Source organism: Engystomops pustulosus, chromosome 5, assembly GCF_040894005.1.
Source record: "Engystomops pustulosus chromosome 5, aEngPut4.maternal, whole genome shotgun sequence".
In the NCBI taxonomy this organism is placed as follows: domain Eukaryota; kingdom Metazoa; phylum Chordata; class Amphibia; order Anura; family Leptodactylidae; genus Engystomops; species Engystomops pustulosus.
Genome location: NC_092415.1, coordinates 76,134,962 through 76,162,546, shown reverse-complemented (window position 1 = coordinate 76,162,546; position 27,585 = coordinate 76,134,962). Strand labels below are relative to the sequence as shown.

Genomic DNA, 27,585 nt, shown 5'->3' with positions numbered 1-27,585 from the left:
GCACCCGTGACATGGCCATGATTGATTTGTATGAGGGTCAACTATTTGAAGAGTATAAATTGTTTCTTTTTGAGAAGTGCCAGCAGGATGGTTTGTGTGTGGATTAAAGGGGGTGTTCTTCTCTGGGAATGCCTGGCGTTAACAGCATGCACATGTTGTGGTCTAGAGACGTTTGCTATAGGCTGGCAGCTGAGACCACTTGGAAGACAGTGGTGAGCTATGCTTGGGAAAGGCCTCCCTCTTAAGAAACTGCTTGGGCTCCTTTTTATCTGCAGGAGAAGGCACAGTGATCTCAGCACGTAGTGCCCGCCCCTTCCTTTATAATCTCTCTTGGCCCCGCCTCACTATCTTGTGAACTGACCAATGGGGCTGCGCTGCCTCTGGCTTCCACACCAGCAGACCTTAACCCCTTCGGTGCTGCGCAGTCCTCATTATACAGTTGGGAGCTGCAGGAGCAGTAGCGGCGCTGGCAGCAGAGCGGGCGCTTGTGCCTGAGAGGAGTGCGGGCTGCGGGAGAGGAGCGCTGGACCTGTACACACCACACATCATCTCCGTGCCACCCCGTGCTCGCTGCTGTGCCCCCTGCAGTCTGGGGAGAAGTTGGCGGGTGGCGCTGGGAGGAGGGGGGGCCAGCAGTGAAGATGAATCGAAGTTTTAGCAAGTCCCAGACTCTGCGCTATGTGGCCAGCAGCGCCGTGGAGGTGAAGAGCAAGGTGAGGCCGCCCGTGTCCCCGCACCCTCCGCCTGCCCTGCATTGTCCTGCTAATGAATGGGGAGCCCGGGAGCCCGTCCTCTGCTGCTCACAGCCACAGCTTTTGTTTCTTGTGTGTGGCTCACTTGGGGAATGTCTGGAATTTCTTCTGGAGAGAGCTGGGAACCCCATGTATCATCCCACACATATATCCAGTGCTGGGAAACCCATGTATGATCCCGCACATATATCCAGTGCTGGGAACCCCATGTATCATCCCACACATATATCCAGTGCTGGGAACCCCATGTATGATCCCGGCCATGTATCCAGGGATGTATCCAGTGCTGGGAAACCCATGTATGATCCCGCACATGTATCCAGGGATGTATCCAGTGCTGGGAAACCCCATGTATGATCCCGCACATGTATCCAGGGATGTATCCAGTGCTGGGACCCCATGTATGATCCCACACATGTATCCAGGGATGTATCCAGTGCTGGAACCCCATGTATGATCCCACACATGTATCCAGGGATGTATCCAGTGCTGGGACCCCATGTATGATCCCACACATGTATCCAGGGATGTATCCAGTGCTGGAACCCCATGTATGATCCCACACATGTATCCAGGGATGTATCCAGTGCTGGGAAACCCATGTATGATCCCGGTCATGTATCCAGGGATGTATCCAGTGCTGGGAAACCCATGTATGATCCCGGTCATGTATCCAGGGATGTATCCAGTGCTGGAACCCCATGTATGATCCCGGTCATGTATCCAGGGATGTATCCAGTGCTGGAACCCCATGTATGATCCCGGCCATGTATCCAGGGATGTATCCAGTGCTGGGAAACCCATGTATGATCCCACACATGTATCCAGGGATGTATCCAGTGTAGGGAACCCCATGTATGATCTCCGCCATGTATCCAGAGATGTATCCAGTGCAGGGAACCCCATGTATGATCCCACACATATATCCAGTGCTGGGAAACCCATGTATGATCCCAACCATTAATCCAGGGATGTATCCAGTCCTGGAACCCCATGTATGATCCCAGCCATGTATCCAGGGATGTATCCAGTGCAGGGAACCCCATGTATGATCCCGGTGATGTATCCAGTGTAGGAACCCCATGTATGATCCCGGGCATGTATCCAGGGATGTATCCAGTGTAGGAACCCCATGTATGATCCCGGTCATGTATCCAGTGCTGGGAACCCCATGCATGATCCCACACATGTATCCAGGGATGTATCCAGTGCTTGGAACCCCATGCATGATCCCACACATGTATCCAGGGATGTATCCAGTGCTGGGAACCCCATGTATGATCCCACACATGTATCCAGTGCTGGGAACCAAATGTATGATCCCAGTCATGTATCCAGGGATGTATCCAGTGCAGGGAACCCCATGTATGATCCCGGTCATGTATCCAGTGTAGGAACCCCATGTATGATCCCCGATCATGTATCCAGCGATGTTTCCAGTGCTGGGAAACCTCATGTATGATCCCAGTCATGTATCCAGGGATGTATCCAGTGCTGGGAAACCTCATGTATGATCCCAGTCATGTATCCAGGGATGTATCCAGTGCTGGGAAACCTCATGTATGATCCCATCATGTATCCAGGGATGTATCCAGTGCTGGGAAACCTCATGTATGATCCCAGTCATGTATCCAGGGATGTATCCAGTGCTGGGAAACCCATGTATGATCCCACACATGTATCCAGGGATGTATCCAGTGTAGGGAACCCCATGTATGATCTCCGCCATGTATCCAGAGATGTATCCAGTGCAGGGAACCCCATGTATGATCCCACACATATATCCAGTGCTGGGAAACCCATGTATGATCCCAACCATTAATCCAGGGATGTATCCAGTCCTGGAACCCCATGTATGATCCCAGCCATGTATCCAGGGATGTATCCAGTGCAGGGAACCCCATGTATGATCCCGGTGATGTATCCAGTGTAGGAACCCCATGTATGATCCCGGGCATGTATCCAGGGATGTATCCAGTGTAGGAACCCCATGTATGATCCCGGTCATGTATCCAGTGCTGGGAACCCCATGCATGATCCCACACATGTATCCAGGGATGTATCCAGTGCTTGGAACCCCATGCATGATCCCACACATGTATCCAGGGATGTATCCAGTGCTGGGAACCCCATGTATGATCCCACACATGTATCCAGTGCTTGGAACCAAATGTATGATCCCAGTCATGTATCCAGGGATGTATCCAGTGCAGGGAACCCCATGTATGATCCCGGTCATGTATCCAGTGTAGGAACCCCATGTATGATCCCCGATCATGTATCCAGCGATGTTTCCAGTGCTGGGAAACCTCATGTATGATCCCAGTCATGTATCCAGGGATGTATCCAGTGCTGGGAAACCTCATGTATGATCCCACACATGTATCCAGTGCTGGGAACCAAATGTATGATCCCAGTCATGTATCCAGGGATGTATCCAGTGCAGGGAACCCCATGTATGATCCCGGTCATGTATCCAGTGTAGGAACCCCATGTATGATCCCCGATCATGTATCCAGCGATGTTTCCAGTGCTGGGAAACCTCATGTATGATCCCAGTCATGTATCCAGGGATGTATCCAGTGCTGGGAAACCTCATGTATGATCCCAGTCATGTATCCAGGGATGTATCCAGTGCTGGGAAACCTCATGTATGATCCCAGTCATGTATCCAGGGATGTATCCAGTGCTGGGAAACCTCATGTATGATCCCATCATGTATCCAGGGATGTATCCAGTGCTGGGAAACCTCATGTATGATCCCAGTCATGTATCCAGGGATGTATCCAGTGCTGGGAAACCTCATGTATGATCCCAGTCATGTATCCAGCGATGTATCCCTGTGCTGGGAACCTCATGTATGATCCCACACATGTATCCAGAGGTGTCTTCAGTGATGGGGGAACTATTGTGGGATCCCAGACATGCACCCAGTAGTGATCCCAGTGCCTAGAACTTCTTGTATGATCTCAGCCATGTATCTGCTGGACACTTGAAATTGTCTACCCCAGGGTGGGCTGGCATTGCAGCTTGGAGTAATGATACAATACAACACAATCAGTTAGAATGTATCTAATCTACGTTGAGTGTTTATTATGTGTATACAGATGGCAATGAGAGTTCTTACAAGTTTTTATCTTGGAAGTGTGTTGTGTACACAGTGAATGATACAATACCTAGACATTTGTAAACATCACATCCTGACTCTTTTTTTACCAACTACAAGTTAGAAAGAGGCCTTAAAAGGGTACCCCCTCTGAATGAATCGGTAGTTGCACTGGCACACTCCTGTCTCCCTAATTTCTGTGGTATTGCTGTGAATAACCCTTCAAACATGGGTTTGTTTTCAGTGTGTAATGCAGAAAGCATCATCTGCTATAATTTCTACGGCAAGGAATCTGTAGAAGACTTCAAAGTTTCTGTCATGGGATCAGTGGAATATTACATAAGCACTGGTATTCGCGTCACCCAGCACCCGTGACATGGCCATGATTGATTTGTATGAGGGTCAACTATTTGAAGAGTATAAATTGTTTCTTTTTGAGAAGTGCCAGCAGGATGGTTTGTGTGTGGATTAAAGGGGGTGTTCTTCTCTGGGAATGCCTGGCGTTAACAGCATGCACATGTTGTGGTCTAGAGACGTTTGCTATAGGCTGGCAGCTGAGACCACTTGGAAGACAGTGGTGAGCTATGCTTGGGAAAGGCCTCCCTCTTAAGAAACTGCTTGGGCTCCTTTTTATCTGCAGGAGAAGGCACAGTGATCTCAGCACGTAGCTTGCCTGCATGCCTTGTATATACGTTCAGCTTCCTTTGTGATTGTAAAATAATTTAATGCGAGCTTGCCTCGATCATAAAGTGGGATTTTGTGGAGCCCAGCAGCCTCCTTCCACACCTCTGTGAGTCAGTGCAGGTTCAGTGTATACTCATCACTTAAGCTTTCATCTCCTGTCCTGTTTCGACTTGCAGCTGGAGCTCGGAGCAGATTTCTAGGCTCTAGCTTTCTTTATTGGTAAGGCAGAGTAATGTTTCCCATCATTAAATCAGTGTGCGTGATAGGACAGGCGTGACATCATGCATAACAAATCATACTAAGCGTGATGTGTTTTCCTGTCATTGATAGACAAAGCCTTTCCAGTTTAAAACCAGAAGCAGCATCCTCTGCAATTTACCATCTGCCATATTTCTCTTCCTGCCTTTGCTCTGACATGGTTTTGTGTTCTGGCAGATATGTTGTGTGGGGTGTGTTGCTTTAAACATGGCAGTTTTGCTGTTGAAAAATGTCAGTACTTCAAAAACTTTACTCCTTTTACAAATGCATAGAAGACTTCTCCAAAAGCCAGAAAAGGGTGGAGGGATAAAATAAAACATAAATATTTACATTTATTATTTGAGAAGTTCAAGCATTGTGGGCCTGTAAATTGCACTTCTAGTACATGTGGCCTGTGACACGTATGGCATTTTTTTACATTTTTGCATGTTTTTTTTTTTTTTTTTTAATTTTTTTTTTTTGCGTTTTTCAAAGCGCAATGCTTGATGCTGAATTTATCTGGGTCTCTTGGAATTTGGAAAAAGCCAGTGCCCTGTTTGTTGGTTCTAGTTTGGATTTCTTCTTCCCCCTTCTGTTTGTGCATGTTATTGCATGCGTTTCAAAAGGCAAACCACAAACACAACAATTTTCAAAAACCGTAACCACTTTGAAAAACGCTATGGAAAATGCACCTCATAAACACAGACCTTCAAAAACCCAATGGAGAAAACTCCCAAGTACAGACAATTAAAAAAGAATCCTCTTAGAAAATCCAAGAAGCAAAACTGAATCAAAAACACAATTTAAATATGCCACATGTGTCACTGGCTTGTATATGTCTGTCCTTGCACATTTGACTGTGACAGACCAGTGATTTCAGGAAAGTTCACGGGAACCTATTGGTATTAAAAGAAGAATTGGGGCCCACTTTGCTGAAAAGTAGTGCCAAAAATGGGTCTTTTTACAAAAAAATGAAAAATGTTCTCCCTGACTCAAAAAGTGCTGTGAACATTAAATGGTCAAATCCAGCAAAAATAGACCTTTATATAATGTGTATGGCCAGCTTAAAGAAACCAGTCCAGGGACAAATTTGGAATAGATGGAGTAATATTACCCAGTCTCATCTGACCACAGGAACTGAGTAGTTCTGATCTGTGTTGAACTTTATCTCTAATAATCAATCTAATAATCTGTCAATGCAGAATCGTACCTGAATTCTAAGCCTATATGCATACAAAGGTGGTTTTTTTTTTTTCTTTTTGTTTTTTTACATAAAGCCTATGTCCCCATTCACTTGTATGGGTTTGTGTACAAGGCTGTGTTTCCATAACCCCATGCAAAGACACACACTGTAGAAAATGTGAGTTTTACGTTTCACTTGAGATTGTAACTTATTATCCCACCTGACTAGAGACATTTAAAACTGACATATACTTTATTATTTATTTCATTAAAAATGTATAGATCTGGTCTCCCAAAAAATTGTGTAAATTGTTTTTCTTGGGCATTGGCCAGTAGAATGGATTAGTGTAGTGGTCCTTAGAGGGGATAGATAGGTTAATGCACTGTCCTGGCTAGTAAGCCATACAGAAGATCGGTCTAGTGGGACACTCCTTTCATAGTACCACAAGACTGCACTGGAGGCACTGATGATATCAGTTAACCTATTTTAACACTAGTAACACCTAGTAAGCCCACTGCGCAGGCCACAATAGATGGGGTAAGTCATATTCCTTATATATATTCCTAAAACTGTGTGCAGGTAGCCTTAGCTGTATGCAATCAAGGGTTAAATCTGAAGCAGAATTTGCAACACGAAATCTTCTTAAAGGTACCCCGTAAACTATCCCCACATGTGGTATTTTCTTCCAACAATAAGGATTTACTTGAGCTGGCTGAAGAACAGTGCGAGGCTGAAGGTTGCCCATCCCTGATTAAGACAGTACTATTATTGCCTTTATAGTGTAAACATGTTCCATATTGTTCCATTTAGAGATTATCCAGGAGGTTCAGATTTATTGACTTCTGCCAGAACTTGTGCATTGTGAATGTTGCTGTAGAAAGTTACACTATTTGCTGTCCCCCAAACCACTGGATTGTTGTATTTCATTGCAAGCTGTGACTTGTACTTTTGTCAGCACCTGTACATATAACATGTACAAGTTCTGCTGTTATGACTTCTTACAATATGAAATATTGAAATAAGACTCATACAGCCTCATGCAGACAGCTATGTTCTTTACCTGGGACAGAACCCCAGTGAAGCATTTGGCCGGTTAGGGAGAGGGTGAGTGTTCCTCACCCCTCCCCATAGGGAGCTGAGCGGCAGGAACTGGACCTTTCCTATTTTGTGGCATGGGCACATGACTTGGATACCATGCCGTGCTCAATGCTCCTCCTGAGCTAGCCACTGGTTTTGTAGCTAGCTTATGGCCGCCAAATATGGTCATGTGCAAGAGGCCATAATTTGCCTTTTAGAAGATTTAACTAAAATGTTTGTGTTGACTAATACTAACACAAAGTGATCAATAACTATGTGAAATCTGCTGCTTTCTGATATATAATGTGGCGATTTTACCACTTCCAGGATACAGAGCTCAACCTTTTTTCTGCAGATCACATTGCCATCTAAAGTCACATCTCACAAAAAATAGCTTCTGCAGCTCTGTGTATATGAGATTCAATTCTATACACTGCAGAAATGCACAAATCCACATGTAATACATAAAGTGTGCAGATACCCTTAGAAATCCATGCTAAGATTGCAGAAACTAACCATTCTCCAACATTGAGCTGAACCTCCGCTGTGTATAAATGGTGTATAAATTTAATTTAATTATTTCTGCTAAACTGAATCCACAACTAGAGCATAGCTGGGAAAACCAATCCCTTTAAACACAAGGTATTTTCTCTGTCTTGAATGCTGACAAACTCTTCTTTCCAGCCTTTAGGCAGGTAATAAATCTCTGATAGTAATGATATGTCTGAGCTGATTATTCACTGCAGCGCTGAGGAAGGTTAGAATGTGAATGTTTGGTGTGACTAGGAACACATAGAAATATTGTTCCAATTGTAGGAAAACAAGCCTGTTTAACTATATTTTGTAGATGTATGCTCCAAAATAGGAAAAAAATCTGTTAATTTAAAATCATATGTGCTCCCCTTGTACAGTTGGGTGCCATGTTAAAGAAAATCTAAATCCATCATGATAAACAAGGGGCAGTTACTCATAGATCCAGGCACTGTGACTGTGGTAATCCTCTTGCATATGTTATCCATGATATCCTTTCTTGTAAAATAAACTTTTAAAATCATGCTAATGTGCGTTAGGGGCTCTGAGGGGTGTTTTTCAGAGCCCCTCAGTGATGTAATTTCACTGGTTGTTACAAAGAGCAGAGCAGGTCTTTCCTCGCCCTTGCACTTCCTGCTTCTGCTAAACATAGGCTTAGGGGGAAGGGAAAAGACATGCTCATTGTAACAGCCTGTGAGGTTGCAGCATGGAAGGGCTCTGAAAACAGACCAGAGCCCGTCATTAGCATAATTTTAAAGGTTTATTTTAGAACGAAGGCAAACCTCTCAGTGCAGTAGATTCATAGGCTATTACAATGATCAGAACAGGTCTCACCCTCCCCTCTGCACAGAATTACAGAGGAGGGAGAGATCAGGGGGTTGGATGAGACACGGTGTGCTTATTGTAACAATGAGTGAAAATACATCACTGAGGGCCTCTGTTAACACACCACAACTGACTCGTTAGTGTAATGTTAAAAGTTGGTTTTAGAAGGAGGCCATGGATAACAAATATAAGAGGATTAGCACATACATGTTGATACATACATGATACATACATCTTGGATCTATGAGTAAGGGTCCCTGATTTATCCATGCTTGATGTTGATAGCAGATTTCCTTTTTATGTGTTTCCCAAAGGCTAATGTCAAGAGAGGCAAAGTGACCAGATGTTTGGTCTTATTCTATCTAATGTTCATGATATCCTGTAGATGTATCATAAATACCAAGGATGGAAATACACCTTTAAATTCCTGTAAGTAAATATGCAAAAACTGGAAAACGTTTTTATGAGCTTATAATAAGGAATCCATGGATTTGTCCTCAACAAAACATTGCCTCCATGGATTCCCTCATATGTCATTAAAGGGGTTTGTAGGGCCACAGACATTGACAGTCACAATGTGCATTAACCAAAGTCAATAATTTAATGTTATTAACAAATTTTGCTCATTTTTTTTAGCTAATCAAATCTTTAGTTCAGTACCGATCTCTCCGGTAAGGACCAGGGGACTTCAGTCACGCATACGTGGAAGCCTCGCCACAGTGCTGTGGCTCGCACTCACTAGCGTGTGTACGTGCCCCACGCATAGTATTGCTTGTTCAGAGGCCAGATACAGCTAATTTACTAAACAGCGCGTGCACAGAAAATCCAAGAGCGGTATCTACAGTGTGCGTGCACAACGCCGCTCTGTGGGAGCTGGGTATCCTGGGAATAGAGGTTTTCATGCGGAGCGCAGCGGCCATCTTTAGTCCTCATGTCATGCCACAAGTAGTGGCAAGCTAAAAATAGTTTAAAAAATGAATTCCAAAACAAGAAAATTCAAGGATACGGGTGAATGAAACAGGAAACATCTGATATATTAATTTTTGCATCGAACCCCTTTAAATTAGTTTGAGCACAGAGAACAGCATCTCTTCACTAACTTGGGTTGGTGGCATTGAAGTAAACCACACATAGGAATATCCTAATGCTTATCAGCGAATTTTCATACATTAAGGTCTTAGATTGATAAAACATAACAAATATTTGAAAATAAAATGTCCAGACTTTCTATGAAAGATACATAAATGATACAATATTTGTTAACAATGGTTTTTGCTCAGTTGGAGTACCGTAAGTACTGACTCTAAATCCAAAACTACCACCTGCTCAGACTCCAAAGTGCTATCCACTTATGTCTGACCCTGCTAACCTGCTATTTATTGCTTTTTCAGGGCTCAGCTAGTGTATCCTGTGTTAACTACACAAGTTTGTACCTTAAGGACTGTAGCTTTATTTCTTCTCAGTAGGCAGCAAAGTACAAACCAAAAGAAGATTTTATTTTTATTCCATGTCCATAGCTGGATATGTGACTAAAGAGAAAAATGTTGGAATATGAAGGTTTTTGATCTATTGTCAGAGGTAGACTTGGAGATATTTCAAATAACTTTGAAGCAAATTGTAGTAGAAAAACAGTGGAAAAGTCCAGCAGGATATTGGCATATAAATAAAGCGCTATGGGCGTCAGGAAGACCTCATGTAGACTGCTGAATTAATGTTCTGTGCCTCATGATTTAGTAATACAGAGCAGTGCTTTACTCTAAAACAGACTAAATAGAACAGGCTCAATCAAATCCCTTAGACGTTTACCGTATATTGGTAATTTATCAGAAAACGGTTCACAGAATGCAGTGATGTAGATACAGGCTTTATAAATGAAGAGTATTATAAAGGACATCTGACTTACAGATGACTACTAGAGCACTCCTAATCACAGATGGACCTCTGGCTGCTGATCTTCAGAGCCAGGCTACAATAATATATACACTTAGGATGATGGCACACGTGGCGTTTTGAACGCATTTTTGGTCCGTTTTTAAGCAGTCCGTTAAAAAATGCATGCGAGCCAAAAACGCGCTCAAAGCGCCACGTGTGCCATCACCCTCAGTATTAATGAAACTTTGTTTAGCCTTCTTCCTATAAGAACTCAGAATTTTTTAAATCACATGGATGAAAAGAAACTTTGACACGAGTAAGAATTACAAAATATTACTCTACTGACTTGCAGACAAATTCAACTTAAGAACAAACCTAAAGAACCTGTATTGTATGTAACCTGGGGACTGCCTCTTTATGCTGTGAATGGGCATCCTTGCCATGTTCCACTAGGCATGGGTAGTGTTGGTAGTCAGATGGCCATTTGTTAGTACTCATGAAGATAGAATAGAGCTTTTAATTGGGCTATGAAAGTCATAAAAGTAAAAGAAAGCATAGTCCCAATGGACCCTCTGTACAGAGCTTAGAAACTTCTAGTTTCTTTGACATTGGTATTAAAATTATTATTAATTCCTTTATTTACCGTATTTTTTGGACTATAAGGCGCACCATCAATAAATGCCTGCTAAAACGTCTAGGTTCATATAAAAGGCGCACCGGATTATAAGGCGCACCTGATTATAAGGATGAATGACCAGCAGGTGGCAGACCTGTTCACAGTTCAAGGCAGCGGTTGTCTGTAAGTAAGCTTCATATATAAGGCACACTGGACTATTAGGCGCACCTTTGATTTCTGAGAAAATCCAAGGATTTGTTGTGCGCCTTATAGTCCGAATAATACGGTATATAGCGCACACAGATTACACAGAGCGGGCCAAATCAGTCCCTGTACCCAACGGGGCGCACAATCTAATCAACCTACCAATATGTTTTGGATTGTAGAAGGAAACCCACGCAAACACATAATTATAAATATGAACAGATATGAAGTTTTCATACAATTAAAAAATGCCAGCTGAACAGTAGCACCCATGTTTAGCCGGCTGAGAGGAATACCTTTTATCTTATATTAATTCACTTCATTGTGCCCTGACCAGCACACAGGTCTGATTCTTCTCTTCTCTGGATATACAGCACTGTATGGCAGCAGCTCTCTTCATTCACTACAAATGCAGAAACTGGGGAAACTTTATTAGTAGACGCCTCTTTGTAATCTTAGTATCGTTTTCTTATTTTCAGTAAAGTAATGCTGTTCGGGGCAACATTTTAAAGAAGAAATGATTCTTCATTGGTAAAATGCCTCACTTGGTGGCCTGAATCGCACAACTACCAGATTTAATAGATTATTCCTTCTTGAGGAATGGCCATTGATTGTTTTCAGTCTTGCAGTGAGTTGTCTTTTCTACCAGTCTTCTCAAAACAAGCATTAAGGAATTTTTATTTGACTTCTCTGGGGTGAATTTTGCTCAAGTGCAATGTGTAAGCATGGATTTAACTTAAAGGGGTATTCCAGCAATAAATATGTTTTATATACAAATGGGTACTCAAAATATAAGCAAATATGTAATTAGTTGTCATTTAAAATTTTGCTCCCCTTGGCAGAAAATGCTGGTGACACGCAATGTAATGAAGAATTAAAATGCAACTGGCCCTTTAATCAGTCCGTTAATTTCCTCCGCGCGGTCCGTTGCAGAGCAGACACAGGACAGAAGATGGCCGCTGGTCACATGTCCACATCACATGTCCTGCACCTGCCTGGGCAGGTCATGTGATCACCACTTCGTTTGGCTGTAGTTGGTTGGTTGCAGTGCATCCAGTATGGCCAGTGTTTTGGTGATGGCAGTTACACAACATTACTATGGTAACAGAGCAAGAAAACCTGTTACATCATCAACGGGAGCAGAGCATAAGAGGGAGGAGGAGTTACTGAGAACTAAAATATCTTGGGACTTGTAGTTTCCAGTGGCGGCCATCTGAGTGATAACTCCACCTACTTTAGAGAGGCCATAACATTTGTAAATCATAAAATTAAACTATTTAAGCTCCGTTTTGTGACTAATGACATTGAGTATTGTTGTATTCATTTATTTATTTCATCATGGGTTTTTGTGTCAGACGTTCATATTCCCGGAATACCCCTTTAAAGAGAAACTATCATCAGGAGCCCTTTTTAAGGTTCCCTCATGTACCTATATAGCATAGCGTGCACATAGCCAAAGTGTTTTTTATCATAAAACTGGCTTTTGCCTTTAAAAACAAAAGCTTACCTTTTTCTCTGCAGAGCAGTGTCCTTTATATCCCATGGGAGTGGGCAGTGAAAAGCGGTTTCTCCCCCCTCCCTCGGGAAATTGCTTGGGAATGCGTCCATTTGAAATTTAGAAAAAAAAATCTCCCTCCTATTTGAAAGAGACGCATGATAGAGTGGTTTTCCAAGGTGGTAGGTAACCACTTCTCTCTGGCCACTCGCATGGGACACTGCTCTGCAGAGATAAAGGTAAATTTTGATCTTTTTTTTTATTTTTATTGGAATGAGCAAGTTTTATTATAAAAATGCCAATGTTCACACTATTCTTTATGTGGACATGGAGAGCCAGAAAAAGGGCTCTTGATGATGGGCTCCCTTTAATAGCATCCATAAATGAATTTCTAGAAAGGTTGTACAGGTGGTCCCTGGCTTAAGGATATCCGACTTGCAGATGACCCCTAGTTACAGACGAACCTCTCTGCCCACTGTGACCTCTGATGAAGCTCTCTTGATGCTTTACTTTAGTCCCAAGGCTGCAATGATCAGCTTTACAGTTTCTGTAATGGAGTTTTATTGATAACAATTGTTCCCAGGCAAGCACAATTATACATTTTAAAATCACAATTATTTGTATATTCTGACATACAAACCTAAACAACCTATCAAGGACGTAACCAGGGGACTGCCTTCTATCAACTCCTAGCCTATTATGCTACTCTATGTAGCAAGTGTGATGGACTCTTCCATTATGACTCTAGAATCAACTGTTCTCCACTTGTGAAGATTTGCTAGGACTGGCCACCCCAAAGCAATATTCTATATTTTCCTTTGAAGCTGAATAAATTTGTGATCTGGAACTGTTTTCTGGTCTAAAGGGTTTTTCAATCCAATCTGTTTTGTAATTTTAATTTGATGCTTGATTTAACATCCAACCTATTTCTGTCTGCAGATAGAATGTAATACATCCCCTATTTACTGGCGATCCTAATCCATGCAGCTCGTAACCTGGCTGTAGACTAGATCAGTCTTGGCAGAGTCAAATAAGTGTTCCAATTCACAGCTGATAATATATTGGTTATTACAACCTCTGTACTTGCTTGTGTATTTATATTTGCTATACTATCAACCTGTCTACTTGACAGACGGTTTCCATATTGTGCCCATGTCCAGCATTTGTTATGAGACAATAAGAAAGACCACAGTTGACCCTGGTAGCGTACTTGAATGACTTGCTCTACTGGGTTGTTGGCTTATTATATTGCAGCCAATGGAGTAATGGGTTACACAAAGAAAGATTGTTTAGACTAGAAGAGTTCTTTTCCTCCAGCGCCTGTACCCTTCTATTAGATGTCCTGCCTTCATTATCTGCTAGTTCTAACAGAAATGTTTGTTTCAACAACCTCTGAATTATAGACTTTATCAACGGTTTAATCTTTACATCACTTTGCCCTCCTTGACTTAAGGAACTGCATTTCATCTTTCGCCAGCATAATAACTTATAAAAACCTGTCCTTGTCATTAGTTACCATTTCATTTTTAGATGGATAGGTCTCTGAAAATAGAGGCAGGAAACTGGTGTACTTCAGACACAGAGCAGAAGCTATATATAGAAGAGATGGGGATAAATAATCGGAGAATGGTCTGTTTTTAATGTGCGCCTGTAAGTAGAATGTGCAGACCTGTAAAGCATGTATACAATGAATGAGCTCATTGTATATGAAGTAGACAAGTGCTTGAACCATTGTATAAACTGTATTAGTATGTAAGGATGTCAGAAAAAATTATATTTTATATTTAATTGAATTTATTTCTTTTGGACTTTCTTTTGAACTAATGATTTGGTTGTATTATGGGTTCAGTATTTTAGGGGAGAAAAAAATGTTTATTGTACTGTATTTTAATGTTCTGTATATACTCAAATGTTATTTTACCCGTGTTTAGCCTTGTCATGTTGTGTGAGTGGTTTCTCATCTACTATGTTTTTTCTTTCTCTAAACATGCTTTAAAAAGTGATATTATAGTGGAGTGGAGTGAAAACTCAGCAACAAGGCATCTGCTAAGAGAATTTACTTCTTCAAGAGTTGACCTTTTAGAGAGTCTTTCAGAAAAAATATTTTTGATACCAAATCTAGTAAAGATTGAACTATTTAAAGGGGTTGGGCACCTTTCCACAAATATTTGCTTAATGCTGTATAATAGTCATTTGCCATACTTATGTGAATGCAGCAGTGCTTACAAAGACTCACAAAGAGGTGCTATTGCAATTGTTGTGGAGACACATCGGGGAAAAAAATCCTACCAGCAGAACCTTTGGTCTTTAGTCTGTCCATAAAATGGACGTTGCTGGACCACTATGTCCATGGTGAATCTGCACCAAACTACTGTACCGTCAAACAAGTGCAGCACAGGTGCACTGAACAAGGCAGAGAAGAAAAACGGATAGTAAGACATGAAAACGATGGTTTGCGTTATGTCATCTAAACCTACCATAAAAGTCGTCAGGTTTGGATCATTATCCTATGTGTAAGGCAGCCTTAACTTGACCTACAATGCCGTAATGGGAGGCATCTAGGGTGTATATAAGCTCCAAGTGCACAGTGCAAGATATACTATACACACATATGGCCACTAAATATGGTACATATCAATATTGCTGCCATATCAAACCAACCATACTCGTAAAGGAAAAATATAGAGGTTTGGATTCCTTTTTTTTTACATATGAAATGGCAAGTATGCAATTTTATTTAAATTGTGAGCCTATTGTTGACCTTTCTCACTGTACGACAATACAACCTGTACACATATAAATAGTATCCATATATTCACTCTACTATAAATAATATCACAAATAATACCTGTACATAGTACCTCTGTATAGAATATATGCATTCATTCACACATAGTGGCCCAGATATACAATTGTGTCTGCGCCAGGTTTTTTTTGGCAATGTTTTCATGAAAAGTGTCTTTGGAGCTTGCACATATTATGCTGTTGGGCCAATATTGTGTCGCACTTGCATTTTGTTCTACGATTTTTAATACTGTGCACCTCTAGGGGCGGTTAGTCTGTGTTCCTGGTGTGCGCCACATTTATTACTGAGATGCACCACAATTCTGTTGCAACTGCGTGAAGCGAAGTACACCAAGAGAAAATATGTGAGACTATTTGCATGTCCTGAAAACTGACCAAATAAAAGAGCGTGTGCCATTATTATTGTGCCACACCTTGCACAAAGAAAGTGCAAACTAAAACTAGGAACATTGCACCAGTTTTTATACATCTGGACCACTGTATATACACATTCATATTCCCTTCAAATGTACACAACACACATTTTTAACACATTACTTACACGTATAAACATTGAACAGATGTATACACATTTTACACACAATAGTGGAACATGTGTGTCTACAAATTCCACAATAATTCATAGTATACATGTTTAAATTTTACATACATATACATGTGACACATATAAACATACTTTACATTTACTATAAAAAAAATTAAGAAAATGTGCATATGTGCACATTAAATGCATATAATGCTTATACATTTCATTTGTATCCACACTAAACATATATACTGTACATGCACACATTCCACCTACATGCTTATTAGGCCGACTTGTCCTTGCAACATATGACACATACATATGGAACTTTTTTTCTTATGTTTCTGTCTACCATAAGAAACCAATGTTTTATGCTGAATTCCTGCAACTCTTCAGGGCACTTTTATATTTTTCTGAATTTGAGTGCATTTGGTTTATGGTCTTTGGTCCTGTGGTGAACTTGTCCTCCGGGACCAGCATTCATTGTAACTTCCAGATGAAGAGATAATTAAACCTAAGTGAAATTGAATGAAACGACATCAGATTTGCTGGATTTGTTTTATTAGAGGCTCTTAGCACATTCTGATATCTTATTTTCTTTTCTCCACAAGATTAAAGATGCATCTCAATTAGCCAGCTCTTAATATAATGAGTTGTTTTCAGAAAATTAATTAAATCCACTTACCGTATATACTCGAGTATAAGCCGACTCGAGTATAAGCAGAGACCCCTAATTTTACCATCAAAAACTGGGAAAACCTATTGACTCGAGTATAAGCCGAGGGTGGGAAATGCATTAGTCACAGACCCCTCCAGTATGTATACAGCCTGCCCCCAGTAGTATACAGCACTGCCCCCAGTAGTATACAGCCAGCCCAGCATTAAAAGAAAATAATAAACTTATATACTCGCCCTCCGGTGGCCCCGACCTGCAGCGCTGCTCCCCCGATGTCTGCTCGGGTCCTCTTCTGGCTTCGGCGCCCGTCTTCAGTCTTCACTAACTTCGTGCCTGGATGAAAAACAGAAGAGGACCTGCACGGACATCGGGGGAGCAGCGCTGCAGGTCGGGGCCACCGGAGGGTGAGTATATAAGTTTATTATTTTTTTAAAGATTTTTGTTAACACTAGTATATACGGTATTTTCATTGAGCTCTATTTTACTTTGTTATAATGTAGTTGCACATAAATATAGTTAATGCAAGTCAATATTTCATATCGAGGTTCAGCAAAGTAAACCTGCTTTCTTGTTACAACACCTGTCCACACTTCTGCTTGCTATTACAGCTTAGTCCTCCTGGGAGCTTTTCACTTTGGGTCCTATAATCCTCTTTTCTTCCTTATCTGCTCTCCATTCTGAAATTGCCGCTGAGTTCCGTTTTGCTAGTCGGATAGATGGAAGTTCTTCAAGGTGTCCAATTACTTGGAAGTTCTATGCAGGGGGAGCAGCAAATCACAGCATCTCCTTCCAACAGCTGAAAGTGAAGATGCATAGACTGTGGCTGCAGAGAGCAAAGATGTTGGAAAGTGTAGATTACAATTCACATAATGACCAGAAACCTTGTACAGCCCCATGTATATGGCTGTATGATACATGTGACATATATTGTGTAATAAAACTTAACTGTATTCTATAGCTGATGACACAAATTGGACACCTAACTGGTAACACCCTCTTGTCTAACTAGACATGCACTTTCAGAAAAAAAAAATGCACATTAGAAGATGCAGATTAAGTTCATTGCAATTATTTAAAGGAGACTCGTCATCAAGTCCAAAATGCTGAAAGACTTGGCTCTTTTGATTGCCGCTGATCAAGCCGTTCTTTCCAAAGCTATGACTCCTCTTGGAAGTTTATTAGTTAATACGAATTTGCTCAGCAAGGCTCAGCAAGACCAAGGGAAAGTACTTCTTTGTGCTTTTTGAAAGTACAGGGAACCTCTCCCCTCGATGAGTGAAATCTAAGCTACGAGGGCGGTTTAATAAGTACCCATGTTTGACGACAGAGGGCATTCCTGAGAGAAGTTTGTGTTATCATCTTGTGCTGCCATCTACCAAACGACGGCAAAACAAATTGCAGACTGATTGGTTAGTTTGGATTTGGCAGCCATTTGAGTAAGAAGTGTTTTGTGATTTTCCGTAAGATGGAAAAAGAGCAGTATCGTTCGGTAATTTGCTTCTTGCTTTTGGATGGGGAAAAAATGTGAGGAGACAAAAGCAAAGTTGGATGCTGTTTATGGGGACACTTCACCATCTATGACCACAGTTAGATATTGGTTCAATGAATTTAAACACGGGCGAACATCCGTTTTTGATGTGGAGCGACCAGGATGCCCGGCAGACGTGGTTACCGAGGAAATCATTCGAAAAGTCCACGACATGATACTCGCTGATCGACGAACGAAAGTGCGCAAAGTAGCAGAGGCCGTAGGTGTGTCGACCGGAATGGCAATTAATTTTTTTACGTGATGAGTTGGCAATTAAAAAAATGGCCCGATGGGTGCTGCGATTGCTCACGGTGGACAACAAGCAGACGCGGATAATGTCTTCATTTCTAACACGGATACTTATTGAACCGCCCTTGTACATGTAAACCTTTCAGGAGTCAAAGCTTCTGAACAAGTGGATGGATTTTAAATACAACATTCTGAATTTTCTGTATATTTAATCAAAATATAAATATTAAGACATTTGTTTTTACTTTGTGTAACGCGACTCTTCTTTCCCATCACAAACTTTCAAAGGAAATCTACCATCCGATAATCTGGTGGTAGAAGCTTTTACTCGCTGTCCCTCCCGATCACCAATAATCTTCTTTTTTCGTCTTTTTTTCGTCACCGGCTTTCTTAGCATAGTCTGGGGGCGTGCCATTCGGCTGGGGGGTAACATGCATAAATTAGTTATCGTCTCTTTTGCATTGTTTATAAGGCTTTTTTTTTATATCCACCAGTTCTAAAAGACTTAAAATAAAAGGTGTTTGGATTGGGACAGGGAGGTGAGTAATAAGCATCTACCATAGAGTTATCTGATCGTAGATGTCCTTTTAAAGCTCTGATATTTTGGCTATATGAATGTTTTGCTTGGTCCCCTTTACAGTATATAGTTGATTTTTATTAGCACATCCCCAGTACCATAAGGCCATTCTCTGTCTATAAGTGGTTGATCTGATCAATTAAATGATTGTCCATATGAAATATATATTTCTTCTCTTGCTGTATGGACAGCTGTGTTCTATTGTGCAACTTCATTTTGCCTATAGGCTGTATTTCAGTACATCAGTTTTAAAGGGAATGTGTCAAGTTGAGCAGAATGTCTGATCCTTCAGCTGGATATTATAAAGCGGAAAAAGTTGAAAATTTAATTCTGTAAATCAATTTGTAGAAGGCTATTCACTAAAGTTAGTAATTTACTTATTGAAATCCTCTCTCTCGTTGACGTTATGTGTATATTACATTATATGAAATAAGACATACTTACCTCTCATCTTGGAATTTTTGCATGTATGGTAGATTATGTAGTGGATCCTCTAGGTTCATTGTTGTAACGGGTACTTGTGTAGTCTATTTGACATCATTTGGGCACTGTGAGATTCGGTGTCTATCTATTTAAGTACTTAGCCGGATCTAAAAGGTCTAACCATTGTGTTGCAAAACAGGAGGTGAAAAGTTCCATGTACACACTAACTGTGTTCTTGCATTGAACTGTTTTTATGTCTTGGTTGTCTGTATTATCCTTTCATTATATAATAAAGACTTTGGGGATGATTTGTCACATTTTTGGCTTTCCTGTTTCTCAAATTTTTGCAGGTGTGTTTTTTTTTTGGGGGGGGGGATATGCATTTTTTTTTTCCCACAACCCACTCCTAGCAAGTTTGCTTCGCCTCAGTAATACTGTGTTGTGACTTATTTAACACTAGAATCTAGATGTTATAGTCCCTTAATTGTCACACGGCTCTCAAGAGTCACAAAAGTTGTTTGGTGTAGAGTTCTATTACATGGGTTGCACAAAATATTGTGACTTTAACAAAAAAAAATAAATTACCTCCTTTATGTTGCCAAGACACACTTTTTTTTTTTTTTTTTTTTTCCTTTCCACTACATAACCACTACTAAGGTCTATTGTCTGCGTGTTGGTATTATTTCTCAGGGGTGCAGATCCCATCTTAGTAGTTTTACTTTACAGTTTTATTCTGCGCCCGATTTATTACAGTGTCTGCCTGAAGAAAAATCTATCAGTTTCACCCTTTAAGAATGGTCAACATAAAGAGTATACGAAGAGGGTTCATTTACTGAGCAATGATCACAGCATTTAAAGGGAACCTGACACCACATTTTCACAAATCCAGCTACTGACAGGTTCCCATAGAGCCCTGTTAACTAAATGTTACCCTTTTGTTTAGCTAAAAATTGCTTCCCTCACATCCCCAGAATTATTTTATATCAACTGGCATCAGAGGTATATCCTGTTCAGCCTGGCCCCCTCCCATACCTCGCTCCCTTACTATTTAGCACTTTGTCATGTGACCATGTTTACATTTGCAAAATATAACTCATGTATGTAGCTGATGACATCAAATCACAGCAGCCTGCATGGTCTTCTACTCCTCCCCATCCTCCATGGACAATGCTGTGCTGTGATTTTATGTAATCAGATACATACATGGGGCACATTTTTGCAAATGGAAATGATGAAAGACCTTAGATGACACCACCCTGGTCACATGACAAGAATGTAACACAAGGAATTGTGTAAAAAAATTGACACAATATTTTATATTAGTAAACATAGCTTTAGTTGAATTTTGGCAGATGGTCCCCAAGTACTAGTTCCATACAGCAGCATGTCCTAGCAGTAAGACCTGTCAATCGGGAACAAAGAGGCAGAGCAGTGCATGAAATTTGAAGAGACACAAAATAAGGGAGCGTGGTTCAGTGGTCGTCTGGAAGAAATCAAGAGTCATTTCCAGGATAAGAGTCAAGTATGCTAATATGCATATGATCCGAAATTACCCTTCAAAGAGAAGGGAGAGAAGACACTAATGCAATACACAGGTAGTTGGTCTAAAAATATCAAAAAAACTTTATTATTACTACAATGCATATAACAATTTTATTATTATTTTTTTTAAAAACCATGGAGACAAGAGTGTGGCCTCAACATTGAGGATGTCCACAGGATACAACACAATATTGGGTGGAAAGACACAGAAACAAAAAAGGGCGGTCTAACACCGGACGGTGTGGAGCTAATTCATATGTATATAAAGTGGTGAGCTGGATGTCAAAGGGACTGAATTATATAGGTGCTGTCTACGGTATGTACCATGAACATAGCACGAAGGTGACCACTGAGATATGTATCCAGTACACCAGGGCCCCTTAGTGCAACTACCAGTTCTTACCTAGTATTCGTAGACAGCACCTATAGAATTCAGTCCCTTTGACATCCAGCTCACCACTATATATACATATGAATTAGCTCCACACTGTCCGGTGTTAGACCGCCCTTTTTTGTTTCTGTGTCTTTCCACCCAATATTGTGTTGTATCCTGTGGACATCCTCAATGTTGAGGCCACACTCTTGTCTCCATGGTTTTTTAAAAAAATTTGTTATATGCATTGTAGTAATAATAAAGTTTTTGATATTTTTAGACCAACTACCTGTGTAGTGTCTTCTCTCCCTTCTCTTTGAAGGGTAATTTCGGATTATATTTGAGCATTCTGTTTGGCACTAGAGGTGTATTTATTAAGCAGGGAGCCATGACATATCAACAGACAGCACATATATGCTCAGCAACTTGACCTTGTAGGCCTCCCCTATACCTGAGCCCACTCATTTGTTAGTATTAATTTGCATATGAGAAAAACAATGGCTCTATACAATGAAGTATAAAAAAAGTTGTGTGTCCATTATATGACAATGCAAATATATAATAAATATATACATATATATATATTATAATATTTCTAATTACATTACAAAAACTGTATAAACTTGGTACCTTTTATGATTGCACTGACCCAAAGAATAACTGGGATGTGTCATTTTGATCACACACTCAAAGCAGTAATTCAGCTTTGGTGTACAAGGAAGTGCAATTTGATTCAATGTCTACAGATAACAAGCCTTCATTTGACAATGATGGCAAAATGGCAAAAATAAACAGTAGATGGGAGGCAAATACAAATGTTGAATCTGGAAAAAAAGACAGTCTAGTCAGACTTTGCGCCTACTTTTAGCTGGTGTAATTGGTGACCAAATTTTTGGACATTTTGCATAAATTTTTGATGGGGAAACTTTTCACCCTAACCCGGCAACCCCCTTTTTTGAGGACATGCCCCTTTTGTCATACTAGTCTGAAGTGTCTAAAAACCATCTTAAAAACTTGATAAATGTTTGTTTTTGACACATATGACAGAATTATGATGTAAACAGTTTGATAAACTGACCCCATTGTCATTTTCTTTTTGCAGCCGTATACATAATATAAGCTGCCATCTAACATTGTGTGCTTCTACTAAAATATTGACAAGTTTTCTTTATTTGGCTACGGCCTGGGTCATTACCAAAGATTAATGGAGAGTGACTGTTGACCTTTCTGCAGTTTACCATTAATCAATATATAGCGTCTGGGACAGTGCACATATGCTGCATGTCCTGGAAATTAACGCTTTTTATCTGAACTGGTGTGCGTTTTTCTGTGGCTCTCAACGTCGAATAAAAGTTATACTCTCATAATAATTTCTAAAATAGCTATATTTATAGCACCAGTGGCCTTTTGGGACACCTGCCTGTGCTCCTGGATGTTTAAGAACCCCCTTTACATCCCAGTTGGATGACTCCGGAAATAGTTTTTGCCATCTCTACTTATATGGCAGTTTAACTTCTTTTAACCTAAATGTAACTTTAATGCTGTCTCTTTGATTCGCTGGATCACAAATTCTTGTCAATTTATAGCTACTTATATATGTTCCAATTTTATTTAGTAGGGGAACAGGAGAATGGCATTGTATAGAATTTTCAATTCCAGAGTGATAGAGGAGATTAAATGCTGCTTAGGTCATTGATGTATATGTTATATCACAATGTTTATTAACAATGCTATTGTTTCATGCTTTTGTTCTTGTATGGGCCATGTTCAGCTACGCCTATTTCATTAAAACAGGTTACCGTATATATAATATAATGTTTTAAGATATGTATTAAACAGGCTGTTTTATTTGTTTGTAAATTGTAAAAAGTTTTAATAGAAAGTCGATTTAATTTCTGGCCCATCACTGTTACTACGTCAAGCATTTATTTATTTTTTTAAATTTTCAGCATAAGGCTGCACTCACACACACGTATGGGGGACGTGTATACAGCGTATATACATCCCCATAGCTGGCAATGGGTGAACAGCGCCCTACAGGAGTGGTATGGTGCAGCACAAGTGTCCTATCTTTTCCCGGAATACGGCACCGTGCGCAATGTTCCTCTATGGAGAGGGGTGGGGGTGAGCAGCGCTCTCCTCGGCGCCGCCGTGTGCTGCTGTGCTATGGTACGGCGGGCACACATCAATGTGAATGTAGCCTTAAATTGCCTTTATGTGTGTAGCTTTCAAGATTTGATCAAGAAGTTTTAATGGACATTTTTGTATTCTGCTTTCAGTATGGAGCGGAGTTTAGAAGATTCTCCCTAAATCGATATAAGCCTGGAACGTTTGAGGACTTCTATAATCTCCTCCTTCAGATCCACAATATTTCCAATGTAGATGTTATGCTTGGCTATGCTGATGTCCATGGTGACCTTCTTCCAATTAACAATGATGACAATTTCTGTAAAGCCGTTTCTAGTGCCAACCCTCTGCTCAGAGTATTCATTCAAAAGCAAGGTAAGATGACCACACTTAACATTATCTTTATGTCAAGACAGAGTCCGCTGATTTCTTTCAGAGGATTACAGATTTAGATTTGGATTATTGTTTTGGGAGTTCACATTGCTTGGGTCGAGGATTGAAGAACTTTCAACTTGGTATACTGCCAAGTTAAGTGCTAGCATGCTACTTGGATGTTTATGTGTTCAGTGGTTGTGCTTTAAAAGGATTAACTGGACCACCCAGAGAGATGTAAACCCTGATTCTTCTTTTTAGTTAAATTGTTTTTAATATTATTTTACACAAGTACATTTAAGTTGTTATGCACTGTACAATCCCTAGAATCTTGCTCTCTGTGTCTGTCTACCTGAAAGACATTCTGAATAATTGTCTTGTTGTTCTATGGATAGTACTCAAGTTGCTGCATAATATTTGTTTTTATTTTTATTATATTTTTTTATAATAATATTATTATTATTATTATTATTACCACTATCTAGATAAATAAGTTCTACATGCAGGAATCCAGTGTATTTTGTGTGGTTGAACTATAGGAAGTAAAATGCTTTTAGTGCATAGAATTAAAGATTAAATCCTCTGTTCGGCAGCTTCCTATACTTGATGTTTAAGTGATTAAAATCTTGATAACTAGAGGCCACTGCAGCCTTTGTTAACTCACTGACAAATTTCTGTTTAACTGGACGTGACATTTGGGTGATAAGACCTTGCCTTCAGGTTATTAGTAATTTTCTGTTTTAAGTAGGCTGAGCTGTTTAAGTGGGTAAGTATTATTGACCTTTGTAGTAAACTGAAACACAGCAGCAAAGCTTTGGCTCATTTTAGCTTGGTTGTAGCATACACTAGATTTCATGGATTTAAATTAAGTATTTAACAAGACTTTTATGGTCACATCACAGCTTGTGTGGCAGGATTGCGGACACCCCCTATGTACCTCCTAGAAGCCCCTTGAGCGTAACCTTTACTGACCTACAAGGAAATAGAATAAGACATTTGACCTGAAATGTATTGTAAAAGTCGTGAAATTGCTAATTTTTTTTCTCTAGGATTCCAGGAACTTGTTGGGAATAATGCTGAAGACAATTTTATACCTACAATATTTGATGCATAAGATCAACATTTCTGTTTTAAAACCTGTTAAGCAGCATAAATACAAAAGTAGTGGGCACAAGGTGCACCAAATGGAATATAGTGGTACACAATCAATTGAGAAAAACACTAGACTTTTTTCTGCTTTAGTTGTTTTTATGAGTTTGTATACTCTTCTGTTTTCTATTTTCTGTATATTTAAATGTTTTTCAGTCCAACATTGGGAATTGATCAAGATATAGACTGTTTTATTTCTGTATTACATAATATAATTTCAGCATTGGCCTACATCTTTAACTCCCTGCCACTAGCTGGATCTAATAGGCATCCATACGTGATGGCCAGTAGGCTGTTTTAAGACTTCTAGATGCTGTAGTGTCTGTTTGATGGTATGGTAAAGGATTTATGAAGCACTGCAACTTAGAGCTTGCTTTCATTATTGATTCTGGCATATAATGGATATGTCTGATGCAATGGGTTGTATCTGAATGTAGCAGTAAGAGGCAGTTGCCGCCAAAAACAAAATTGTTTGTTGATGAATATTCATGTTCAGGTTGGTGAAAATTAGGCGGATAGAGGCCAAAGACCAGTTCATCTCAAAAACACTGATAGATGAAGGACATCGGTCTTGTAGCCAATGAAGATGGAGAGCTATCCACAAATGCATAGGTATTTCCATTTATTTCTGGGGAGTAAGACAGCATGCCGTCTCCCTGGTTCTTGACGGCTGGGACGTGGGTGCAGAGAAGGCCCCCCCATCTGTTTGACAATAAATTCAATATATTGTGAGGAGATGGAAATGCCCCTATGTATGTTACCAGCCATACACATAGCTGCGTTCAGATGAAAATTGTTTGAGTACTATTGTTATCCAGAGTTCTCATGTATCAACTACATTTTTTTACCCATGCTTTTCTATACAGATGGAAGGAGTTTAAAAAAAAAAGATAAAAAGATGCTGGGTAGTATATGACTGTGAAAATGTGTGCCTGTGTTTTTTAGCTTTTGGGCTTGCCTTTTTTATTTTAGAGGTTGATATCTGAGGCATATGAGTTTTGTCTAAAAAGTCACACTAAAAGACACACCTTCTAAATGTTTTCCTATGTCTGCCTGGGACTGAAGGTAACTTGTGCCAAAAATTTAGACTTTTTACTCCAATTGTGCTTATTTTCTAAGATTAATCAGGGGCAGCTTTGAAAAACTAGGTTGCAGCGAACTTTGCAGGGTGAGTGGTTTATGAAAAAAAAAAAAGAGGAGAAATGTCCCCCAAAGGTAGATATACGAGGATGGTTCAATAAGTACCCGTATTAGAAATGCAGGCACCATTTAAAAAAAAAAATTATTTTTTTTAACATAGTCCCCTTTTAGAAAGATACACTTCTCCCAACGTTCCTGACATTTTTTTTGAACCCCTCTAAAAAATAGGATTTGTTGAACTCTCCAAAATACGCCTCTGTCTCGGCAATGACTTCCTCATTTGAGCGAAAAAAAATTTCCTGTGAGCCAGATCGGGGCGCGGCAGCAATTCACAACGCAATTCATGCAGTTTGGCGGCAACAACTCTGGATGAATGTGCTGGTGCATTATAGTGTTGAAACAGCACCTTCTTTTTCGCCAAATGCAGCCGTGTCTCCTTCAATTTTTGGTCAAAGTGGTCCAATAACTCACTGTAGTATTGTCCAGTGATCGTTCTTCCTTTTTCTACAAAAACCATGAGGATGACGCCGTTCACATCCCAAAAAATCATCACCATGACCTTACCGGCCGATGGGACTGTCTCTGCCTTCTTTGGAGCAGATTAATCGGGAGAAATCCATTATTTTGATTGTTGCTTAGTTTCTGGTGTGTAATGATGAATCCAGGTTTCATCAATGGTGACAACTTGACGCAAAAACTCTTTTGGATCTTGATTAAATTGCTCCAAACACTACTTCGAAGTTAACAGCCGCATCCGCTTATTGTCCACCTTGAGCAATCACGGCGCCCATCGGGCCGACAATATTTTCATCGCCAACTAATCATGTAAAATATTAATTGCAGTTCGGGTCGACACACCTACAGCCTCTGCTACTCCACGCACTTTCGTTCATCGATCAGCGTGTTTATGTCGTGGACTTTTTAAATGATTTCCTCGGTAACCACGTCTGCTGGGTGTCTCCTGGTCGCTCCTCATCAAAAAGATGTTCGCCCACGTTTAAAATCTCCTCGCATTTTTTCCCATCCAAAAACAAAAAGCGAATTTCCGAACAATACTGCTCTTTTTTTCATCTTCCCGAAAATCACGAAACACATCTTACTAAAATGGCTGCCGAATCCAAACTAACCAATCAGTCTGCAATTGGTTTTGCCGTCGTTCGATATATGGCAGTACACGATGATAACACCAACTTCCCTCAGGAACGTCCTCTGTTTTCAAACATGGGTACTTATTGAACCGCCCTCGTATAATCAGAACTGTACAAGGGAATACTCTGAATACATGGCTTGAAGATGTGAACAAAACTGATTCTAATGTTGTGTGTTTTTGTAATGGTTTGATCTAAATATTCAAATGCAGAACAAATGTATTGGAAGTGTTCATGCAAAACCTTCATGTTTATGTACAAAGATAACAGTTGTAGTTTTCATATGTGAGAGAAAATCAAATTTAACAATTTTATGTATCGTAGATTTTCGACTGCCACTTTTTCAAATTTCCTGAAGTTGGCCTACT

At 40.2% G+C, this 27,585-nt stretch overlaps 1 protein-coding gene across 1 annotated transcript in view; it reads left to right on the top strand.

The window, feature by feature from the left end:
* The first annotated feature begins 336 nt into the window (after positions 1 to 336).
* Positions 337 to 27,585, top strand: part of PARD6G (par-6 family cell polarity regulator gamma) — a 66,360-nt gene continuing 39,111 nt past the window's right edge. Inside the window, exons 1-2 of the mRNA XM_072152414.1 lie at positions 337 to 713; positions 23,561 to 23,783. Of these exons, the coding sequence (XP_072008515.1) occupies positions 642 to 713; positions 23,561 to 23,783 (295 nt within the window). The 5' untranslated portion in view covers positions 337 to 641. The remainder of the gene's footprint in view (positions 714 to 23,560; positions 23,784 to 27,585) is intronic.